This window comes from Gopherus flavomarginatus, chromosome 9, assembly GCF_025201925.1.
Source record: "Gopherus flavomarginatus isolate rGopFla2 chromosome 9, rGopFla2.mat.asm, whole genome shotgun sequence".
Lineage (NCBI taxonomy): Eukaryota > Metazoa > Chordata > Testudines > Testudinidae > Gopherus > Gopherus flavomarginatus.
The window spans coordinates 17,790,697-17,811,207 of NC_066625.1; the positions used below are offsets into that span (position 1 = coordinate 17,790,697).

The following is a 20,511-nucleotide window of genomic DNA, read 5'->3' on the forward strand; positions in this document are numbered from 1 at the left end:
TCCTTGCTCTGATGGGTTTTAGGGTCTGAAGGCCCACTATCCATCCTAACTGTCCTTTATGTGAGCTGGCTTTCACTTTGGAGGAGAATATACCCAGCAGAGAGACCCAAATTCTCAGAAGGAAAGAGAAAAAATAGAGCTGGAGATGAAATGCTGGAAGCTGAGTATCTCATGACACAGGCAAGATTCCTCCAAAAGATTCCTCCACTAGCACTGGATAGTGCTACCCTGACTATTTAGGCATTACTGACCTCTGGGACAAGGGAAATAAGGGCCAAGATCTAATCCCTCTCCCTTCCTTCAAAAGCCTCTAGTCTGAGCTCCCTTAAGAGTCTCAAAAGTCCACATTAGAGCCTCAGTTTTGACCTATATAACTTTGTTTTCCCACCCATCCCCACTTCCAGCTGAACTCCTAACAAAACTCTTAGATCCCAAGATAAGGAAGGGTACCAGATCCCAGTCTGTTAAATGGGAAGGTTATGTTGGGTACAATGAATAGGAGTTTGCTGGGAAAGGTACAGTTTGCTGCTCCAGTGACTATGGGATTTCCTTGTGACCTCTTCCAAGTAGGCAAGGCACTGGAGGAGAGAAGGAACTTTCTCTTTGTCTGAAGTAATTCAGTCCAGCCTGATTTTTCACATGGTTTTGAATTTCATAATTGGGCAGGGCGCCTCTCAGTCTGTACAGACAGACAGACACTGTATGGGCAGGACACCTCTCAGGCTATACAGACAGCACTTACTGGGCAGCATTGGCACCCCCCTCGGTCTGTACAGACAAACACACACTGTATGGGAAGGATGCCCCCTCAGGCTGTACAGACAGACACACTGCACGGGTAGCACCCTTCTCGGTCTGTGCAAACAGACAGACACGCTGTGCGGGCAGCACGCCCCTCCGGCTGTGCAGACAGACAGACACACGCTGTGCAGGCAGGATCCCCTCGGGCTGTGCAGACAGACAGACACACGCTACGCGGGGAGCACGCCCCTCCGGCTGTGCAGACAGACAGACACACGCTGTGCGCGCAGCACGCCCCTCGGGCTGTGCAGACAGACACACGCTGTGCAGGCAGGATCCCCTCGGGCTGTACAGACAGACCTACACGCTGTGCGGGCAGCACGCCCCTCGGGCTGTGCAGACAGACAGACACGCTGTCGCGCAGCACGCCCCTTGGGCTGTACAGATAGACCTACACGCTGTGCGGGCAGGATCCCCTCGGGCTGTGCAGACAGACAGACACACGCTGTGCGGGCAGGACCCCCTCGGGCTGTGCAGACAGACAGACACAGGCTGTGCGGGCAGGACCCCCTCGGGCTGTGCAGACAGACAGACAGACACACGCTACGCGGGGAGCACGCCCCTCCGGCTGTGCAGACAGACAGACAGACGCTGTGCGGGGAGCACGCCCCTCGGGCTGTGCAGACAGACACACGCTGTGCAGGCAGGATCCCCTCGGGCTGTGCAGACAGACAGACCTACACGCTGTGCGGGCAGGATCCCCTCGGGCTGTGCAGACAGACAGACCTACACGCTGTGCGGGCAGGATCCCCTCGGGCTGTGCAAACAGACAGACACACGCTACGCGGGCAGCCCGCCCCTCGGCCTGTGCAGACCCAGAAAAGAGAGACCCAGCGCACGGGGTGGCGGAAACGCAAGCCTAGGACTAGCTTTATTTCCTCTTCCTGCCGAGGGGCCGCTAGGCTGCACAGGTACCTATTTCCAGCCTGGCCTGTGGAGGGGGGGCCCTGCTGCGGACCCTGGCCGCCCGCGCAGCCGACACCAGACAAGTGCCCGGCTGAGGGGTGCGGGGGTGTGCGGGACGGGGCCCTCCCTCCGCACTGACTGCACAAGCCACTCGGCTGCGCGCGTCTCATTGGCTCTGTGACGCCCGGAAATTGGAACCCCCGCCCGGGCCGCGGCTCCTGCTTCTCCGGCGGCGGCGGGGCTAACGCGGGCGGCATGAGCGAGCCCCTGGGGCCGGGGACCCGGCAGCTGCCTGGCGGCAGCGATGATGACGGTGAGCGGGTTGGCGGGAGCCAGGCCGAGCGGAAGGGGCCTTCGGCCAGGTGCCCGGCTGCGGCGCTGGGAGGGGAGGACACCGGAGCCCGGGCGCGCCAGGCTGGCTGCGGAGCAGCTTGCGAGACCCGCGCCGCGGGGGCCCGTTGGGGCTGCGGCTGCGGCTGGGGCGGGCGGCGCCGCAGGGCCCGGGGTTGTGCTTGGCCGTGGGAACAGCTCGGGCCGCGCGCTCGCTGGCGGACGCTCAGCCTGACGGGCCGGGCTGGGACACGCGTGGGCCGGTTAACGCTGGCTCCGGGCGGCCTCTCGGCTCCGGCCTCTCACGCTTCGCGTTCTTCATTTACGCGGCTTGAAAACAGGGAGGCTCCGAGCCAGTCAGGCGGGAGGTGAAGCGTTATTCTGGGCAACACTGTGGGGCTGGGGCTTGGGCAACACTGTGGGGCTGGGGCTCCTGCCGCCTGTACCCCAGTGGGAAGTGGGTGTCAAGTGCAGCAGAGGGTGCGTTTGTGCAGCGCCTAGCACCGCGGGGCCCTGGGCCAGGACTCGGGCTCCTAGGTTCTGCGGTGCTGCTCTGCAAGCATGGGAGTGTTTTACACCCCGGGGTGTTGCACTGCTGTGAAGGACTGCAGGAGGCAAGGAAGAGCCAGGTCCTTTGTTTCTTTCACTAGGACTGTGCAGGGGCCTGTTCGCCATGGAGAATATTTATGGAAACTGTGAGTAAAAGGGAGTGTTCAAGAAGCTGTGATTGTCTGTTGTTTGCTGTGAAAGTTGCACATGTAAATCTGAGAGCAGAATTTAACCTCAAGAAAGAGTGGACAGTCCTGGATGTCACAGTTCAGGGCAATTGCGCCTATATTCCCTCTCTGGTTTACCAATGGCACCTACTTAAATGTTTCTGGCTCTCAGCTGTCACCTCTCTGGGGCAGAGACCTGCATCTCTCCTCCACTTGCCAGAGTTATTTCCAGATTGCATGGTCCCTTGCCCTACAGTGTCATATCCCAAGGAAGCCAGACTGCCAAAGCAAGCCAGTATCTGCAGTCTTCTTCCTCTCCAGTGATTATGAACATATTAATAGCTAATGGTTGAAAGTTACCACACAGCTCATTCTAAGCAAGCACCATTATTCTTAAGGTGAAAACAGTACAGAGAAAACATAATACAACAATAAATGCATGCAAAAAAGCTTACCTGAGATCACCCTTTCCCCCTCCCCCAGATGTCAGTCCGTCAAAACTCACAACTGGCTTTTCTCCAGACTTACAAATTCATAGCTGTCTCAGTCAGAATCCAGACTGGGCAGATCAGCCTGTTTCTGTATTCAGCTCAGGGTAGTGATCTCCAGCTTCCAACAGCAGGTAATCAGCAGACAGTCACCCTCTCCTTAGGGCATAGCTTTAGAGGGCTGGGTTTTTGCATTACCACAGGTGGGGAGTTTGCATTAACTTCTCCCTTGATATGCCCAAGAAATCCACTTCACATTTATTGTCTCAAAAGCCCACTCTTGTCTAGTACCATTTTAAGATAGTCCTTTGAATTTCCAGGCTTTGCATCTCATCTCCCCGCTAGAGATGTTGCATATAATCCCAGCCCATGATACATAAACTTTCCAATAGATACACTAGGGTTTTTAAGGATATTGCAGGAAATTGCCATATCTGGCACACCGTCTACTTTATGGAAAGCTACCATGTTGCAGTCAAGTACAATACTGTTGCCTGGTCTGTTGACTGACTGATTAGAATCCCTAATTTAACATTTGGTGGTTTGGCAAGGTACCGTCTCAAGATCAGAACCAGAGTTATTAGTTGAGAAGCCTTTTGTGCATGGAAGAGACACTCACACTTGCCTTTTTAATGTGCAATAGTTTTATTAGCATAATTAACAAAATCACAAACACTCCAACCCAGTAAAGTAGATAGAAATAATACAAAATGATCCAGATGTTTGGGATCTAGTTCATTTGTATATGCAGACCATCCCTCATGTAAAAACCCAAAGTACTAGTCATCATTCATATCCTCCTCATCACCACCACCACCAGTGGTCATCACCCTGGCATCTGCCCCAGCATGCAGGCTAGGATACATCTTTTATATGTTGTTATGCTGACTCCCACTATGCCTAATGCATACCCATTAGGGGTTTCAGCCTCTTTTCCTCGTCTGTTTCCTCACCCTGGGGAGCCCTTCTCCCATAGGTTACTAGGCCTTTTACCTCAAGCTTATCAGAGTATATGTCAGTTACCATGTGGTCAGACATCTGCTGATGTTCCTAATTTAAAATATCTACAGCTGATATCAGCTGGCATCCTGTGGTCCTGTCAGCAATTTAATCATATTTGTTTATGGCAGTATTCTAGCTTGTGGTATCTTATGGTCTAGGGAGACTCCTGGTTAGCTGCTTATGCTACAGCTTTTTGGGCCTTATGCCTCAATTAGTTTTGCTAAGCTATTGTCTTACAGGCGATGAGGTTTGTAGGCTCATTGTGTTACTTCCTTAACTTACACTTATGCCTTACCTAGCAGATGCCTATATCTATAGGCTATAGACCAGTAGCTCCTGATGTGGCTAAAATACAGTTTGGTCTTGAAGTGTAGATTGGACCAAATTATGCTGCTGAATCTTGCTGTGGAATTGGACTTTGCAGGGCTGTAGCATGATTTGTAGCATACTTGCTCTTTTCAAACTCCTTGTGCGAGCTGTACTTTCACTGCCTAGAGCAGGAGTAGGCAACCTATGGCATGCATGCCAAAGGCGGCACATGATCTGATTTTCAGTGGCACTCTCACTGCCCAGGTCCTGGCCACCAGTCTGGGGGGCTCTGCATTTTAATTTAATTTTAAATGAAGCTTCTTAAACATTTTAAAAACCTTTTTTACTTTACATACAACAATAGTTTAGTTAGATGTTATAGACTTATAGAAAGAGACTTTCTAAAAACATTAAAATGTATTACTGGCACACGAAATCTTAAATTAGAGTGAATAAATGAAGACTTAGCACAGCACTTCTGAAAGGTTGCCAACCCCTGGCCTAGAGCATCCATTGAACACCTTTCCACCCTCATGATGCTGAGAGGATTTTTGCAATTCGCAGCAGCGCTTTCTCCCTATGGTTATTGTACATTCCCTACCCCTAGTGGTATCAGTTGTATTTTGACTATATTTTACACTTAAGTTAATTTGCTTCCTCTTTTTTTGTTTTGTTTTTTGGCAGAAGTCTTCCTTCCTGATGCAGATAATACATCACCATCTGTTACCTTTCTGCAAGAATTGCCTAGTTATCAGTCCATTTTAAGGCGGAGAACTTCTGCTGGAGGAACACAAGATAGACGGCAAAACAATCATGGCTTTGCGAGACCCCCTGCTGCAGCGAAAAGAAATTTTGTAGAAAGAGCAGGAGTGAAAAGTGAGGCTGTGGTTCGATCAATAAGAGAATATGCATTAAATATTCCGGAGAAGAGAAAACTAAGGTTGGATCAGTAGACCGTTGTGGTTTTTTTTTTTTAATGTTACCTTTTTCTAAATCTGTGCAGTGTACATACCAGGGAGAGCTGAAATGGTATAAAATGCAAGTCCACTTCCTAGATTCTTGCACCATACCAAATATTGCATCAAAAAGGAGCTGTCCAGCCTTTAAAAAAATTTTTTTTTGCCAAAATGTAGTATATTAAAATCAATTCTATCAAATAGAAATTGTCAAAGATCACATGGGTCTAATTGCGAACTCCTGGCTTACACTGGTGAGCAGTTATTCACAAGAAAAGTCCCAATGACTTCATTCTGGCCTGAGGTGAGGAATAATTGCAGGGAATTAAAGAAGGGGGTGGGTGAATCAAAGAGCAGGTGAACTATCATGACTGCTAAGTCTGGCTCCCCCTGCTCTATCTCATAAAACACAAATACTGTTCTATATTCTTAAGGCCCTTCATGGCTTATCTCCATTCTGCCTATCATCTCTTATGCATAGTTGGGAAGAGGGATAGCTCAGTGGTTTGAGCATTGGCCTGCTAAACCCAAGGTTGTGAGCTCAGTCCTTGAGGGGGCCACTTAGGGATCTGGGGCCAAATCAGTACTTGGTCCTGCTAGTGAAGGCAGGGGGCTGGACACAATGACCTTTCAGGTCCCTTCCAGTTCTATGAGATAGGTATATCTCCATATATTACTGTTGAAATGTTGACTCCACTCTGCTCTGCCAATAGTGTCAGTTTTAATTGCCACTTTATCACAATGTCTAATAAGCCCCTTTGTGCTTTCTCACATGCTGCCCCCTGTGCTTATGGATAGAGCTCTCCATAAACATCTGCAAAGCCACCTCACTGTCTTCCTTCAAACCCTTCCTCAAACTCTGCTCTGTGATGAAGCCTACAAAAAGCTTGGCAGCTGGTGGGCAGTGACACTGCTTATCGTGCTGTTTGTAATCATTTCTTGTTTTCTTGTGTGTCCCCTCGCCTCCACCGTCTCTTGTCTTTCTATGCAGTTTGCAAACTCTTTAGGTCAAGGACCACTTTTTTGTCATGTGCTTTTAAAGCACTGTCACCAGATGGCTGGCCATTAAGGAGAGTTGTGCGCTCATCCAATCTGTGACTAATAAGCTGCTTCCCAGCTGAGGCTGGGAGACCAGGGATCAATTGATAGATCCCTGATCCTCACAAAGACCAGCGAGAGCTACCGGGAGTAGGAAGGTTCCTGCAGGAGTCCCTAGACAGGACCTAGTTTAGATATGACTCTCTCAGGTGGCTCGCCTGCAGAGTGTAATCCCGTGGGGAGCAGCCCAGGAAGTAGAAGGGAGCAGAAAGATCCACCTTGACTCCCAGGTACATGACTTGTGGAGTGTAATTCTATAGGGAGTAGGTAGGCCTCTGCAGGAAAGCCTGGGTGAAGGAGAAAAAGGCATGTGTGATGCTCTCCTCAAGGCTCTTAGAACCATAAGCCACAGTGTTACACCTCTGCCTTAGCAAGAGTGAGCTTTGCTGGAGCTTAGATTGTGTGTCCGCTGCCAGCCACATCAATCTGTTCACTTCACCAGCAAACTCCTCAAGACTGCTAGTCTTAACCTTGCCTCGCAGGTAACAATCAGTGCATCCCAGCTCCTGAGTTACCCAGAGTGGTCAGTCCCTCTCACTGGACACACACACAATTAAATTCGCTGTCTCCAAGGAGACAATGTATATGCTGGCTTGTTACATTCACCAAAGACTCACGCTATACATCAATGTAACAGCACTGAGATAATTTATACTAAAACTAAGAAGAAGATCTCACAAAACTAAGTGATTGGGCAACAAAATTGCAAATGAAATTTAATGTGGATAAATGTGAAGTAATGCACACTGGAAAAAATAACCCCAACTATACATACAATATGATGGGGGCTAATTTAGCTACAGTTAGTCAGGAAAAAGATCTTGGCGTCATCGTGGATAGTTCTCTGAAGATGTCCACACAGTGCGCAGAGGCGGTCAAAAAAGCAAACAGGATGTTAGGAATCATTAAAAAGGGGATAGAGAACAAGACTGAGAATATATTATTGCCCTTATATAAATTCATGGTACGCCCACATCTCGAATACTGTGTGGTCTCCTCACCTCAAAAAAGATATTCTAGCACTAGAAAAGGTTCAGAAAAGGGCAACTAAAATGATTAGGGGTTTGGAGAGGGTCCCATATGAGGAAAGATTAAAGCGGCTAGGCCTCTTCAGCTTGGAAAAGAGGAGACTAAGGGGGGATATGATAGAGGTATATAAAATCATGAGTGATGTGGAGAAAGTGGATAAGGAAAAGTTATTTACTTATTTCCCATAATACAAGAATTAGGGGTCACCAAATGAAATTAATAGGTAACAGGTTTAAAACAAATAAAAGGAAGTTCTTCTTCACACAGCGTGCAGTCAACTTGTGGAACTCCTTACCTGAGGAGGTTGTGAAGGCTGGGACTATAACAATGTTTAAAAGGGAACTGGATAAATTCATGGTGGCTAAGTCCATAAATGGTTATTAGCCAGGAAGGGTAAAGAATGATGTCCCTAGCCTCTCTTCATCAGAGGATGGAGATGGATGGCAGGAGAGAGATCACTTGATCATTGCCTGTTAGGTTCACTCCCTCTGGGGCACCTGGCATTGGCCACTGTCGGTAGACAGATACTGGGCTAGATGGACCTTTGGTTTGACCCGGTACGGCCGTTCTTATGTTCTTAACAGTTTTCTGTTGGAAAATGCTGATTTGACAACTTTAAAATGTTGGGTGGAAATAAACCTTGTCCACATTTTTGTGGGAAATTACTGAAGTATTTCATTTTGACTATTATCATTTATGATAAAGTGAAAATATTTTGATCTCATTGAAAGTAAATATTTTTGAAATATTTCATTTTGCAGAAATTATCAGATTTTGACTTTTCTTTCTGATTTGGGATGAAACCAAATTTCAAAATCTCAGAATTTCCTATGAGGTGGAAATTCTGAATTTCAACCAGCTCTCCTTATAACATTAAAATAGACAAAAAGCTAAATATTTTATAAATCTGAGAACATATTAAAATTTCTAAAGAACCTTGGTATTCACAACCGTCTTTTATATCAATCAGTTGCATTAAAGTTGCTGTTTCTTGGCCTTTTGGCTGATATTAAGTAGAATAGCAGTTTAATATTTGACACATCTGTTAGGGATTGTAGCTCATGCTTTCAGGGGGATGGATTTGTATTTTCATGAGTCTTTTCTCTCTCTAATTTCTATAAGCCTCATGATAATTTTTCCATTGGGCTGAAATAAACAAACCTGTCTACTAACAGAAATACAGTAAGCTTTCCCTGCATCCCTCCAATGTTCCCCTATGGACCTGCTTTGGCAGCACTGATGAATAGTCCCAAAGTAAATGCGAATGATTGGCGCAGAGCTTTTTGTTATCAAATATAACCAGTTAAAGGGAGTGTTCCTTTTATGCTAATGTAAATGGCAGTTACATGTGGCTGTGTGTTGTGGAATTAACGGATCCCTATATTTTTGCCCCCTCCTTTTTTTTTAAAGGGGGTTTTAATGTCCAACCAACTACATTCTTGGCAGAGCTGGAGGTGAGAGGTTTTAAAAAACACAACTGGCCTTATATGTTCTTAGATTTTACCAAGGGAAGCTATCCTCCTTTGGTAAGCATTTTTTGAAAAGCTCCTTTATTTTTGTGCATTTTTAATAAATTTACTTCCATCCCCCACCCCCAATCTGGCAAAAATAGCTTTGGGGAGGAGAGAATGTTATCTTTTACTGACAGTAAGAAAGAAATCACTTGATTCTCTGAATTATTAATCCCCTGTACCAGCTCACTTGGTCACTAAATCAGGCATAACTGAAAATTTAAAAATATTGGTACCAGAAGAGAGCTGCTGTCTTCAAATGCAGCAAAGAATCCTGTGGCACCTTATAGACTAACAGACGTTTTGGAGCATGAGCTTTCGTGGGTGAATACCCACTTCTTCAGATGCATGTCTTCAAATGGCAGCCCTGGGAAATGATTCCTCCTTCATGGCTCTTTCATTTCACTGTTCATTTAAAATTGTTTTGAGAAGAATGCAATCCTAGAAGATGAATTACGAATATGCAGTCTTTTCTACAGATGGCAGCCCTGATACTGTCTGCGTTAGGAAAACTGTTTCAGCTAAACTGCTTTTAAGACTGGTTAGACACACAGTGTATACCAATTATTAAACAATATAAAGTGGCCTGACCCATTTTTACTGACTCCGATTTAAGATAGGTCAGGTCATATAAATAGTATGTAGCTATGGCAGTGGGAGGGACTAGCTGTCCTGAGTATGATCCTGTCCAAGACTCTAGGCATGTACTCAGGACAGTTAGCCCCTGATGCTGCCATGGCTTCACTCCGTTTTTAGCACCCTAGTCAATCAGAGCTAGCATGGATATGTCTCACTGAGCTGAAATTTAGACCTCAGGCTTGAAGTGTAGATGTACCCCAGGTGTTCTAACCTGGTTTTGCAGAACCATTTTGAAACCAGTTTAGTAAAAACAGGATAGGCTGTCTTAAATTGTTTAATAATGGGTCTGTACTGTGGCTCTAACCAGTTTTAAAAGTGGTTAAAATACCCCCAATGTAGACAGGCCCCAAGTGGTATTAATGATGAGAAAGATTAAGAAGTGAGGTTGCTGAACCGTTGGAATGTTCCTACTCCAATTACTTGTCCTGTCTCACAAGGTGGCACTAGTTGTCATTGGATTGTCCCATTTTTAGTTTACAGTAAGGGAGACAAATTATTCTGAAGCTGAACAGGAGAGATTTATTAGCCATTTTTGTTTTATATTTTAAATGAGGGGTACAGTACCGGAGCCACTGGTTGAAACCTGACTTGTTCCCATATAGCTTAAGTGGGCCAACCTGTGTACATTACTATTCTTTATTTGTATTGTGGTGCCAGGCCGTGTGTGTGTGTGTACACACTCTATCCACCACCCAAAAAACTGTCCCTATGACTGGGAGTTCATTTTAATTTATATTTTTACTAGGGACATCCAGGAGGCTAATGTAAAATATTTATCTGGATGGGATCAGTTGAAGCAGACCAGGAATAAATCATGGAAAAAATTCCTAGATGAAACCAAGGAGCTGTCGTCTTACTTGGAACTTTGGAGAAATGACATTCATAGCATTGAGGGTATTACCCCTTTTATACTTCCATTTTCTGTTTTATCTTGCTATTAAGTGTGCAGTATTGTTAGTATGTAGATCAGTGTATGTGTGCGTTTTGCTCAGAAAATGTTTGCATGTCCCAGAGACTGAATTCTACAGAATAGGTACACCATGGCACAGTCGACATCAATGCAAATGTCTATACACTGCCCTGATAAGGTTTCTTAGTCTTAACTCCATGCCCATTCAAACATTTGCACTTTACAGGAGTCTAAGCTGGTGCAACTTTCACCTTCTACTGGCCCCGCTGGGTATAAGTTATCCTGCCTCAGTCTTGCAACCCCTTACTGTCATTTATTGTACACCTTTCCTTCACACATTACCTTTAAATTTGGCACATTGAGTTTGAGGGAGTAAATTACATGCTAAGAGACTGGAAGAGAGAGGTGTTAGGGTTGTACTAGGAAAAGCAAGTAATTGGGATAAGTTAAAGTTCCCCCTAACCTATTTGCACCTCCAGATAGCTCCCTGGAACTAAATTAGGCTAAATTAGATTTCCACATGCTCACTCAGACTCAAGAGCATGTTCAGAAGTGATATGTAAGGGAATGTAAATGGCACCTCAGTAAGTGGGTGTGGGTCTGAATGGGAGAGAGTCTAAATTAATGACAGGTTCAGAGTAGCAGCCTGTTAGTCTGTATCCACAAAAAGAACAAGAGTACTTGTGACATCTTAGAGACTAACACATTTATTTCAGCATAAGCTTTCGTGGGCTACAGCTCACTACTTCGTATGCATAGAATGGAACACACAGACAGGAGATATGTATACATGCAGAGAACATGAAAAGGTGGAAGTACAGATACCAACTGTAAGAGGCCAATCCATTGAGATGAGTTATCATCAGCAGGAGGAAAAAAAAACCTGTGCCATAAGCACTCCTGTTGTTTTTTCTAAATTAATGTAATTTTATGTTGACTGACCCAGAAGAATGTGTAAATGACGCCAGTTTAGATTCCCTTAAACGTACTTAGATTTGAGATCAAATTCAAAGGGGAATCTGTGTTTGTCCCTGTTTTTTGCAGGTTGCTGTGTTGTGTGGACACAGTTAATAGTTAAAGGTATAGAGTAACATCTCTAGTCAGCCTTTTAAATATATATACTAATATTTATAAATTTCCTGACAGGTCAATAGAAATGTGTCAGATGAAAACTAATTGAAAAGAGACACTGAGTCAGATTCTCATTTAATTTACATCATTGTAAATCTAGAGTAACAATACTAGCTTCAGTGGCATGCCTCCAGATTTCCCCATATGTAACTGAAATCAGATTCAGGACTCTTTTACTCTACATAGAATAATAGATTATTAGGGTTGGAAGGGACCTCAGGAGATCATCTAGTCCAACCCCCTATTCAAAAGCAGGACCAATCCCCAGCTGGCCCCCTCAAGGATTGAACTCACAACCCTGGGTTTAGCAGGCCAATGCTCAAACCACTGAGTTATCCCTCCTGCTTCCTGAACTCACATAGGGTCAAAGTCTAGGCAGTGCAGGGGAAAGCGACGCTACCCTCCAGCATGAATGGACATGTACCACAAAGGCAATTTTAACAGGTGCTTGTTTTCTGGCTGAGAACTCAAAGACAGCCCCTTACCCCAATCCTGCAGAAAGAACAGGCTGTATGGAGTAGGGGTAGTGACAGGGCCAGTGCAACCATTTAGGCGACCCTAAGATTTGAGGGGCAGCATTTTCCTCAGCAGCAACCGCGGTGGCCAAATCTTGCCTGCAGCAAGGAGGGGCGGCAGCACGTAGGGGAACTCCCCGCCCCAGCTTATCCCTGCCCCGCCTCCCCCCCGAGCACTTTACGGCCGCTTCACTTCTCCTGCCTCCCAGGCCCGCGGCGCCTAAGCTGATTGGCGCTGCAAGCCTGGGAGGAGGGAGAAGCGAAGCAGCGATGGCGTGCTTTTGCCTTTAATGTTGTTTTATATTCACAGTGATTTTTTTCATTATGATTGGTGACATTTTCTTTTCTGTTCCCAGGGAAGTTTGGCACTGGTATCAAGTCCTATTTCTCCTTCCTGCGTTTCCTGGTCCTGTTAAATTTTATTATCTTTGTTCTGATGTTCAGTTTTATAACACTTCCAAGCACCATTTCTCAATATGGAGTTCTCAACAGCAGCTATGTTAAAGTTCCTCCAAAAGACATAGGTAAACATCCTTACAATAGTCCACTATTGTTTATGTCAAGCATTTTAAAGGGGAGATAAGTGTTTTGACTGTAGAAGTTATGTTTGAACTACCATGGTCTCATGGTAAAGTGGAAAATTACTACTTTCCCAGTGACTTTTATTCTGTCTTCCTTTTGCAGAGCCACAATGCACAGTTTATACAATTAGTGGTACTAAAGGACTCGTTTACTTCTATACTTACATAATAGATCTGCTCTCTGGCACTGTGAGTAATTAGATTGAATTGTTTTACTTTTCTAAATCCAAAGTGAACACATGTAAAATACAAAGGGGTTTTGCTAGGAGAATAATTTTTCACATCAGTTTTGAAAATGATGCTGCATACACATCAGTGGAGATAAAGTTGTAATCTTTGTATGCAACAAGCAGCTGCTTGCTGGTGGGTCAGGAGACCTGGCTGGTCACATGCTGCAGTCACTCATCCTCGTTGCCAGCTGCTATTTTGCACTGAAAGAAGCTTTAAAAATATTACTTCTGCGCAATGACTTACATGAAGCTGCCAGTGGGCTGTGTTGTGAGTGGAAGGGGAAGTGGGTCCATAAGGTAGGTAATCTCTCTAACAAAACATGGTTCACACTGTGCAAAAACTTGGGAACCACAAACTTGTTGCAGCTTGTTTGGGGCCCTATATAGAAATCTTTGTTTCATTGATGTTTGCAAAACCATGTTTACTATCTGAGTGATTAATATTGTTATGTGCATTTCATCCTGTCACAGGGTTTCCTTGAAATGACGAGTCTGTTTTATGGATATTACAGAATAGATATGGTACATTTCAGTGCCATTAAATACAATCTACCACTTGCATACTTGCTGACTACACTTGTGTATCTCTCATTAAGTCTTATCTGGATAGTGAAAAGGTAAAGACAACTTTTGGTATCTTCTATTTACGGCTTGATATTGTACAGTTCACTTTCTATCCCAGTATATAGGAAAAACAGTGAATTATTCTTGGACTTCCATTGATATGGAAATGGTGTAGCGTCAGCTAAATTTCTTCTGAGTACTCATGGTGTTTTCTTCTTCCAAAAATGTATTGATACAGAGCAAGTGAAATAAAAAAATCATTCTATTGGCTGCTTTCCAGGGGATCATTCAGCCTTTGATGTGGGCTGAAACAAAAACTTTAGGTCTGTGATGCAGACCCAAGTGAACAAATAAAGTTGAATATTGACTAGGCTGAATAAATCTAGCTTCTGGATTTATGATCTTACAAGCCCTGGTATGGAGGTCATGATAATGATGTCTTAAGTCCTTATCTGTGTAGTCTTGAGCTGTTAGTATTTTTTTTTTAATATGATGCACTGGAGCTAAGAATTTTTAATATTTTTAATAAAGTTGAAATACGTTTTTGTGCAGAGGTAGTGTGATTTGGAGAGGGAAGAAAACTGGCAAAACAGAAGGCCGCATGGACACTATGTAACCAGAGTCTGTGTATTTCTGGAAGTATATGTGGTTGCTAAGAGTTGAGGGGACTCTGAAATCCATTTGTGAACTACACAAAACCTTGGTTTTCATGGGTTACAGTGACTTCAAGCTGATTTTTTTTTTCTTATCTTAGGCCTTACTGAGAGAGCTTGGATGAAACAATTGGTAACGGATGCTTGTGCTGATTAATGTGTGTCAACTAGCAGAGATTTTGCTTTCTGCTATATAGATTTTGAAAGGGCAGAAACCAAAAACTTGAGCAACCACGATTTCTACATTTTTTCTAAGACTGTTAATGAATTAACAAGGGTCTACAATATGTTTTGTTAGGTCCGTGGAAGGATTTAAACAAAGCTTTGTACGGGAGGAAGATCCATTTCAGAGCTACTGCAACAAAATCTTTGCAGGCTGGGACTTCTGCATTACAGACCCGAATGCTTCACGGCTAAAACATAGTAGTTTAAAATATGAACTAAAAGTAAGTAAGTGTTTTTGTTTTTTCCTTTGTATACTATTTTGCCTTGCTGCACTTCAGAGTGGCTAATAAGACATGTGCATAGCTTTGCAGATAATTGGGATAGGGCTAGGAAGATTAAAGAAGCATGCACACATTGAGAGAGAGAGAGAGAGAGAGAGTGTGAGTGAGTGTGATCCCACATCCTATTGCATGCTCTTCCGGACTACACAGGGGTCTGTTGCAATGCTGGCAAGATCAGTACTGAGGTTCAGGGCCTTCCCCCATCCAGCCCATGCTTCTCTTGTCCTCTTCTTGCTCACATTCCAGTCATTCTTCCTGTGCTACTTATCCCAACAGGAAAGCTATTGATTGTGGTGTTGAAAGGTTGCAACATTGTAGGAAGCTGCTTGGTCAGAATAAAGAGCAGCAGCAGTTCACCTTACAGTTTATTTGCCAACCGTGACACTGCTGCTTTAAAAAAATACAACAAACCGCTGTTTTCAATCAGGTGTTTCAGTGACACATGCACATGTGCAGAAAATAGGATTCAAACCTCCAGATAGGTTCTCAACAGTAGAAGAGGTTTTCTACAGAAAGCTGGGGGGCTATAAGGCATTTCTGATTAAAATCAGTATTATCCTGCCTTTTCCCTACACACATTTGCTGCTATTTGTGTGGTAAAATGACCTTTGGAGAGAAATCTACCACTTGCCGCCTTACTCCTCCTCTTTCTTATCCATTTTGAATACTGAGACAGTATGTGTGTAATGCCATTAAACAATAGCTATTGTCTGTACATCACAAAATATAACACCCACGTTTTTCGTCTCTTTTAAGACCAGATTAACATGTTACCATAAATCCAGGGCCTCAGTTTTATTCCAGTGTGGAGAAAATAAGATGGCTGCCACTCAGCTCACAAATCAAAGCTTCCTTCATCCTAGTGGTGATGTCATTTGCAATGAAAGTCTTGATTCTAGTCACAAATACATGGGGGTGCAACGTAATGTGTCCATGCATGTTACCATTATTCCGTCAGTCAAGCAGAGCACACAGTGTGAACAGAACCAGCCCCTCCCTTGCTTCCCATGTCCTGGGTCTCATGCTGAATGAGCCTGGAGGCTGGATTAACATCTCCGTTAGAGGTGGCCCTTTCAGATCATCCTTGATGTGCAATAATGGGATGATGTGTGAATGCCGTACTTGTTCTGGGGATGGAAAGTGAACTTCACTAAGGTTATCTGCTTTAAATTCCCTTTGATTTTTAATATATTACATCAAGTATAAATGAAAATGCCCTTGTTAGGGTGAGTTATCTTTTATAGTCAGTACATGAGACTAACTCCCATTGATATTAACGTTGTTAAGATTATTACTCTGTTTTTGCAGTGCCCAAAAGTTTGCCAGGGGTTTTCATAGAACAAATTAAAAACTCAGCTCCTTGCCCCAAAGAGCTTACTATTTAATTATCTGATGAGATGGTGTAGATGAGTGTTTTACATCCAGTGGGTTCTGACCCCCATGTGGGGTCACAAGGCATTGAAAATGTCATTGCAATCTAAAGCAAAGAATTTCATTCCCCCACTCTCCTCACAGCCTGACGTTTAAAAGTCAAGTATTCTTGTCAACCTCTTGAAACCCACACAGAAATAGACTATATAGGCTTATCCTTGTTATCATTGGTACATATTTTACTCCTATAGTGAACGTAAAATGGTCGCAAAGATTTTTTACTTTGAAGAGTGGGTTGCCAACCTGAAAAGGATGAAAAACACGGGGTTAGGTGATTTACATTGGGATATAGACCCATTCAAAACCCATTGAAGTCAATGGAAAAACTTCTTCAATAAGTTTTGGATCAGGCTGCAAATGTGTGCACCTCAAGAACAAGATATATCTCTTTGTCTTAATCAGATGTTCCAGGTGCTGATGACACATTTCTCTCTGCATCAGAGGACTGTACATTTCAATATGAATTTTCTTTGATTTATAGACAGACTTGGAGGAAGAAAGACTAAGGCAAAAAAAAGCTCGCAGGACAACAGAAGAAAAGCTGCGCATCTACTGTCTAAGAATATTTTTAAATATCTTTGTTCTTGCACTTTTGTCAGGATGCTTTTACTCTATCTATAGAGCAACCATCTACTCACAAGAAAATATTTCCAATGTAAGTCTTAGACAGGACATGAGAATAAATCCTAGCAGTGTGCTGATGATCAAAGTATGCTTGGCAAATAAGGTGAAGAATTGTAAAGGAATGGAGTGGTTTGGTCTGATGAAACATTCTCTTGCATAGCATTTTCCATACAAAATGCGGAGTGGAATCAAGAGGTATATGCAAGAGAGAAAAGCAACATCTTCAAATGAGACAGTTTAATGTGGGGAGACACAGGAGAGTTGTTCCGGGGGTAGGCACTCCCCGGAGAAGAAAAAGGTTCTTGCACGAACAGTGGCCAGATTTTCTTTTGCCACGACAGAGAGAAGGCCAGTGCTTGACAAACAGGAAGAGGAGGAAAAGAGGGACTGTATAGACAAAAAGCCATGAAAGGTTTTAAATACAAAGGGTGAAATCCTGGCAGGAGTTTTGCCTTTGTTTTCATTAGGGCCAAGATTTCACCCAAGGAATTCAGGATCCTAAAATGATTGGGAAGCCAGGGGAGTCGTGTGAGGCAGGGGAAGGGAAAGAGCTGAGACACAGCTGTGCTTTTTATGCATCAGTATAAAAGCTGGCGGTGGCATTCTGCATGTACTTGGACTTAGCGAGGCCTTGGGGGAGCAGTCACAGTGTTCCAAGTACGCAGGGATGACGGCTTGGATGCACATTTGGGAAGGGATGGGGACAAGGCAATGCTGTGTATTGACAGCGGTGCAGAGGTGCCAGTAGGCAAATTTGTAGTCCCTGGAAATGTGGGTGGAGAAAGAGAGATCAGAGTGAAAGATGATGCCAGAGTTCTGGACGGCTGAGGCCAATGGGAAGCCTGAGCAGAGAACAGGAACAGAGAAGTTTTTGTGTGTGTTACACTTCTCACCTCTCATCGCATGTAGGTCAGCAGCAAGATGACGTTTGAGGGCAATCTCTTCGTGCAATACTTGCCTTCTATAGTGATCACCCTGGCCAACTTTATTGCACCTCTGTTTTTTTCATATATCATCAAATTTGAAGAGTATTCACCAGCCTTTGAGATCAGGTTAACACTTATGCGGTAAGTGTGTTTATTATTATCGTCACAGGCTTTTCTAAGGCGCTGATCATGGTGGCACATGGGTGCTCTTTTCATAGGTTAAAATGGTCCCAAGCAGCAACATCCCAAATCAGGGAGCAGCTATATTGTTGCTCCCCACAATAGCCAACCTGGCTTCCTTGGGAAGGCCCAGGATAGCAGAGATAGCAGGACTTCTGTGACTGCATTTTTTTGTTTCAGGAAACAATCCACGACTGTGTCTGTGGATGTAAGGACAATGTCATCATTTCCTCATCTTCACCCCCCCAGCTGGGTGGTCTGTGGCAGGGTTGGTTCTGGGGCTCACCCTGATATAAACGGGTGATAGGACAGAGATACAGTCTTTGCACAGTTCTTAGTAGTGCAGGAGAAATGTTCACACTGTCTGCCCCTCTGTACAGCAGCTGTTCCACAGGACAGCAACAGAGGGTGCAGTCATCAGTTTCACTTATGTTACAGTCTTGCATTAGTAGAGCTAGAGCAGCACAAGGCCCAGCACAAAGTGGAAGTTAAGTACTTTATGCCAAAAGATACTGCACGATAAGCGCGCAAAGAGCTGGGAGTTGGTGACCTGAAGCAGTTAGAGAGTGGCAGCCCGAGGACGGTGGCTGTCCCAAAGCCTACATTTGAAATGACTGTGCTCTAGGACATAACGTAAGCCTACTGTGATCTAAAGTGGGGAAGAGTCAAAGAAACTGAATGTTATTGAAACTGAAATAAAACCTATGTTAACTCATTGGCTTATTCTTCAGTTAAAGCTTTGTGAAATGCCTTTGTATTAAGGGCCTGATCCAACACCCTGTTACACTTAATATACCCCCATTGCCAGTTGGATCAGGCTCTACACTTGTGACTTTTCTGAGGGGTTAGAGTGTGGGGTTTTGTCATTTCTCCAGGTGTGTCTTTGTGCGGCTGGCCAACATTGGTGTTCTCTTGTTTTCACTGGGGAATCGAATCGTATGTGCTAATGAAAAATGTAAGGCCTGTGGATACAATTACGAACTCTACCCAGTAAGCAGATTTTGTGTTTAATCAATCAGAACGACCAAATAAAGATACCTTTGTACACGCTTTGCTTGCGTGTCAGGGACTCAGAATTGATGTTCGCTTTGAGACATGCTTATCTTTAATGTCTTCCAAGAGAGGCATTAGTTTTCCTTGCTATATATCTCTTGCATCTACTGGGAGCTGACAATCGTCTGCCCCCTCTTTAGTTGTGGGCTGTGAATCAGGACTTGGGTTGCTGTGCAGGGTTGTGGGGAAGAGAGAGTTAGCACTACATATTATTGCTCAGTGTAAATCAGTGAAGTTCTTAAATCTGTGTATGGTTTGTTTTCCTTTTAGGGCAACATTGCAATTCCACTGGAGCCAGTGGGACAGATCCTCAGCTGGTGTAGATCTGTCTCATTGGAGCTATGAACATTAACACCAGCTAAGGCTCAGACCCAACAGCATTATTGCATTTGATACCAATGGGACCAAGGTTTGGTCCTTTAAAATGTTTATGGGTTATAGGGCAATAATAATTAATAAAAAAAACATTGGAAACATGGCTAGGAGTTCACTATTATGGCAGTGATTTTGAAGTTAGTTGTGTTTTCTGACAGATTTCTGTAGATGCTGTTTGTTCTTCTAATCCTGTTTTCCCTCTTTATTTTTTTCAGTGCTGGGAATCTCGAGTTGGGCAGGAGATGTATAAGCTGATGATTTTTGATTTCATAATAATTTTTGCAGTGGCAGTGTTTGTTGATTTTCCTAGAAAGTGAGTACTTGCTCCCATTGAACTTGCTTTTTGCTGAACATGCTAAGATGTCCCCTTTTACCATTACCCCTGTTTCTCTACTTTTCTCACCAGCTCTTCCATTTTAAAATAAGACCAATTATAAAATTACCAAATTGCTAAATAAAATACCTGCTCAGTTGCACACTTGCCTGCCAATGGAATTCGGTTTCTTCAGATGTCATTGTGTTACAAGTTTTGTCTACTGCTTTTAATGTTACTTTTCTCATTACTCTGACTATATATTTAAAAGGTTGTGAAGTTCAGTTCAGTCTCACTGCTTGAGACCTAGTGTTTTGTTTTGTTTTTTAGGTTGTTAGTTACCTATTGCTCTTGTAAACCGATTCAGTGGTGTGGGCTGCAGAAATTTCAAATTCCTGAAAATGTACTGGAAATAGTTTACGGGCAGACAATCTGCTGGATTGGAACCTTTTATTCACCACTTCTTCCTGCTATAGCAACTATAAAATATTTTATCGTCTTTTACATTAAAAAGGTAATGAAGGTTTGTGGTAAGTGGAAGTAAATTGTTTACTTCTCTGTGACTTTTGTACTTGCAGAAGATAGAAATAGTATTGATTTAAAAAAAAATACTAAGGATGCAGCGTACTGGAAATGAAATAACATGGTGTCCTCTTTGGGGTGGTTTTATGGTGATTTTTTTGTTTAAAAATAAAAGTAGATATTTAACTTTGACATGATCTAGCAAATGACTG

The 20,511-nt window shown here is 43.8% G+C and overlaps 1 protein-coding gene across 7 annotated transcripts in view; it reads left to right on the top strand.

Annotated features, from left to right (window-relative positions):
- The window catches only part of TMC7 (transmembrane channel like 7), a 37,875-nt gene that overhangs the window by 10,982 nt on the left and 6,382 nt on the right, over positions 1 to 20,511 (top strand). For 2 of the 7 annotated variants that reach the window (XM_050967725.1, XM_050967728.1), the window contains exons 3-13: positions 5,237 to 5,492; positions 10,531 to 10,679; positions 12,698 to 12,865; positions 13,026 to 13,111; positions 13,624 to 13,769; positions 14,668 to 14,815; positions 16,788 to 16,961; positions 17,840 to 17,997; positions 18,912 to 19,026; positions 19,680 to 19,777; positions 20,108 to 20,291. In XM_050967725.1, the coding sequence (XP_050823682.1) occupies positions 5,237 to 5,492; positions 10,531 to 10,679; positions 12,698 to 12,865; positions 13,026 to 13,111; positions 13,624 to 13,769; positions 14,668 to 14,815; positions 16,788 to 16,961; positions 17,840 to 17,997; positions 18,912 to 19,026; positions 19,680 to 19,777; positions 20,108 to 20,291 (1,682 nt within the window). Of the gene's footprint in view, positions 1 to 1,744; positions 2,021 to 5,236; positions 5,493 to 10,530; positions 10,680 to 12,697; positions 12,866 to 13,025; positions 13,112 to 13,132; positions 13,450 to 13,623; positions 13,770 to 14,667; positions 14,816 to 16,787; positions 16,962 to 17,839; positions 17,998 to 18,911; positions 19,027 to 19,679; positions 19,778 to 20,107; positions 20,292 to 20,511 lie in introns of those variants that run through there. The other 5 variants (XM_050967726.1, XM_050967727.1, XM_050967730.1 and 2 more) reach the window with 5 other exon arrangements.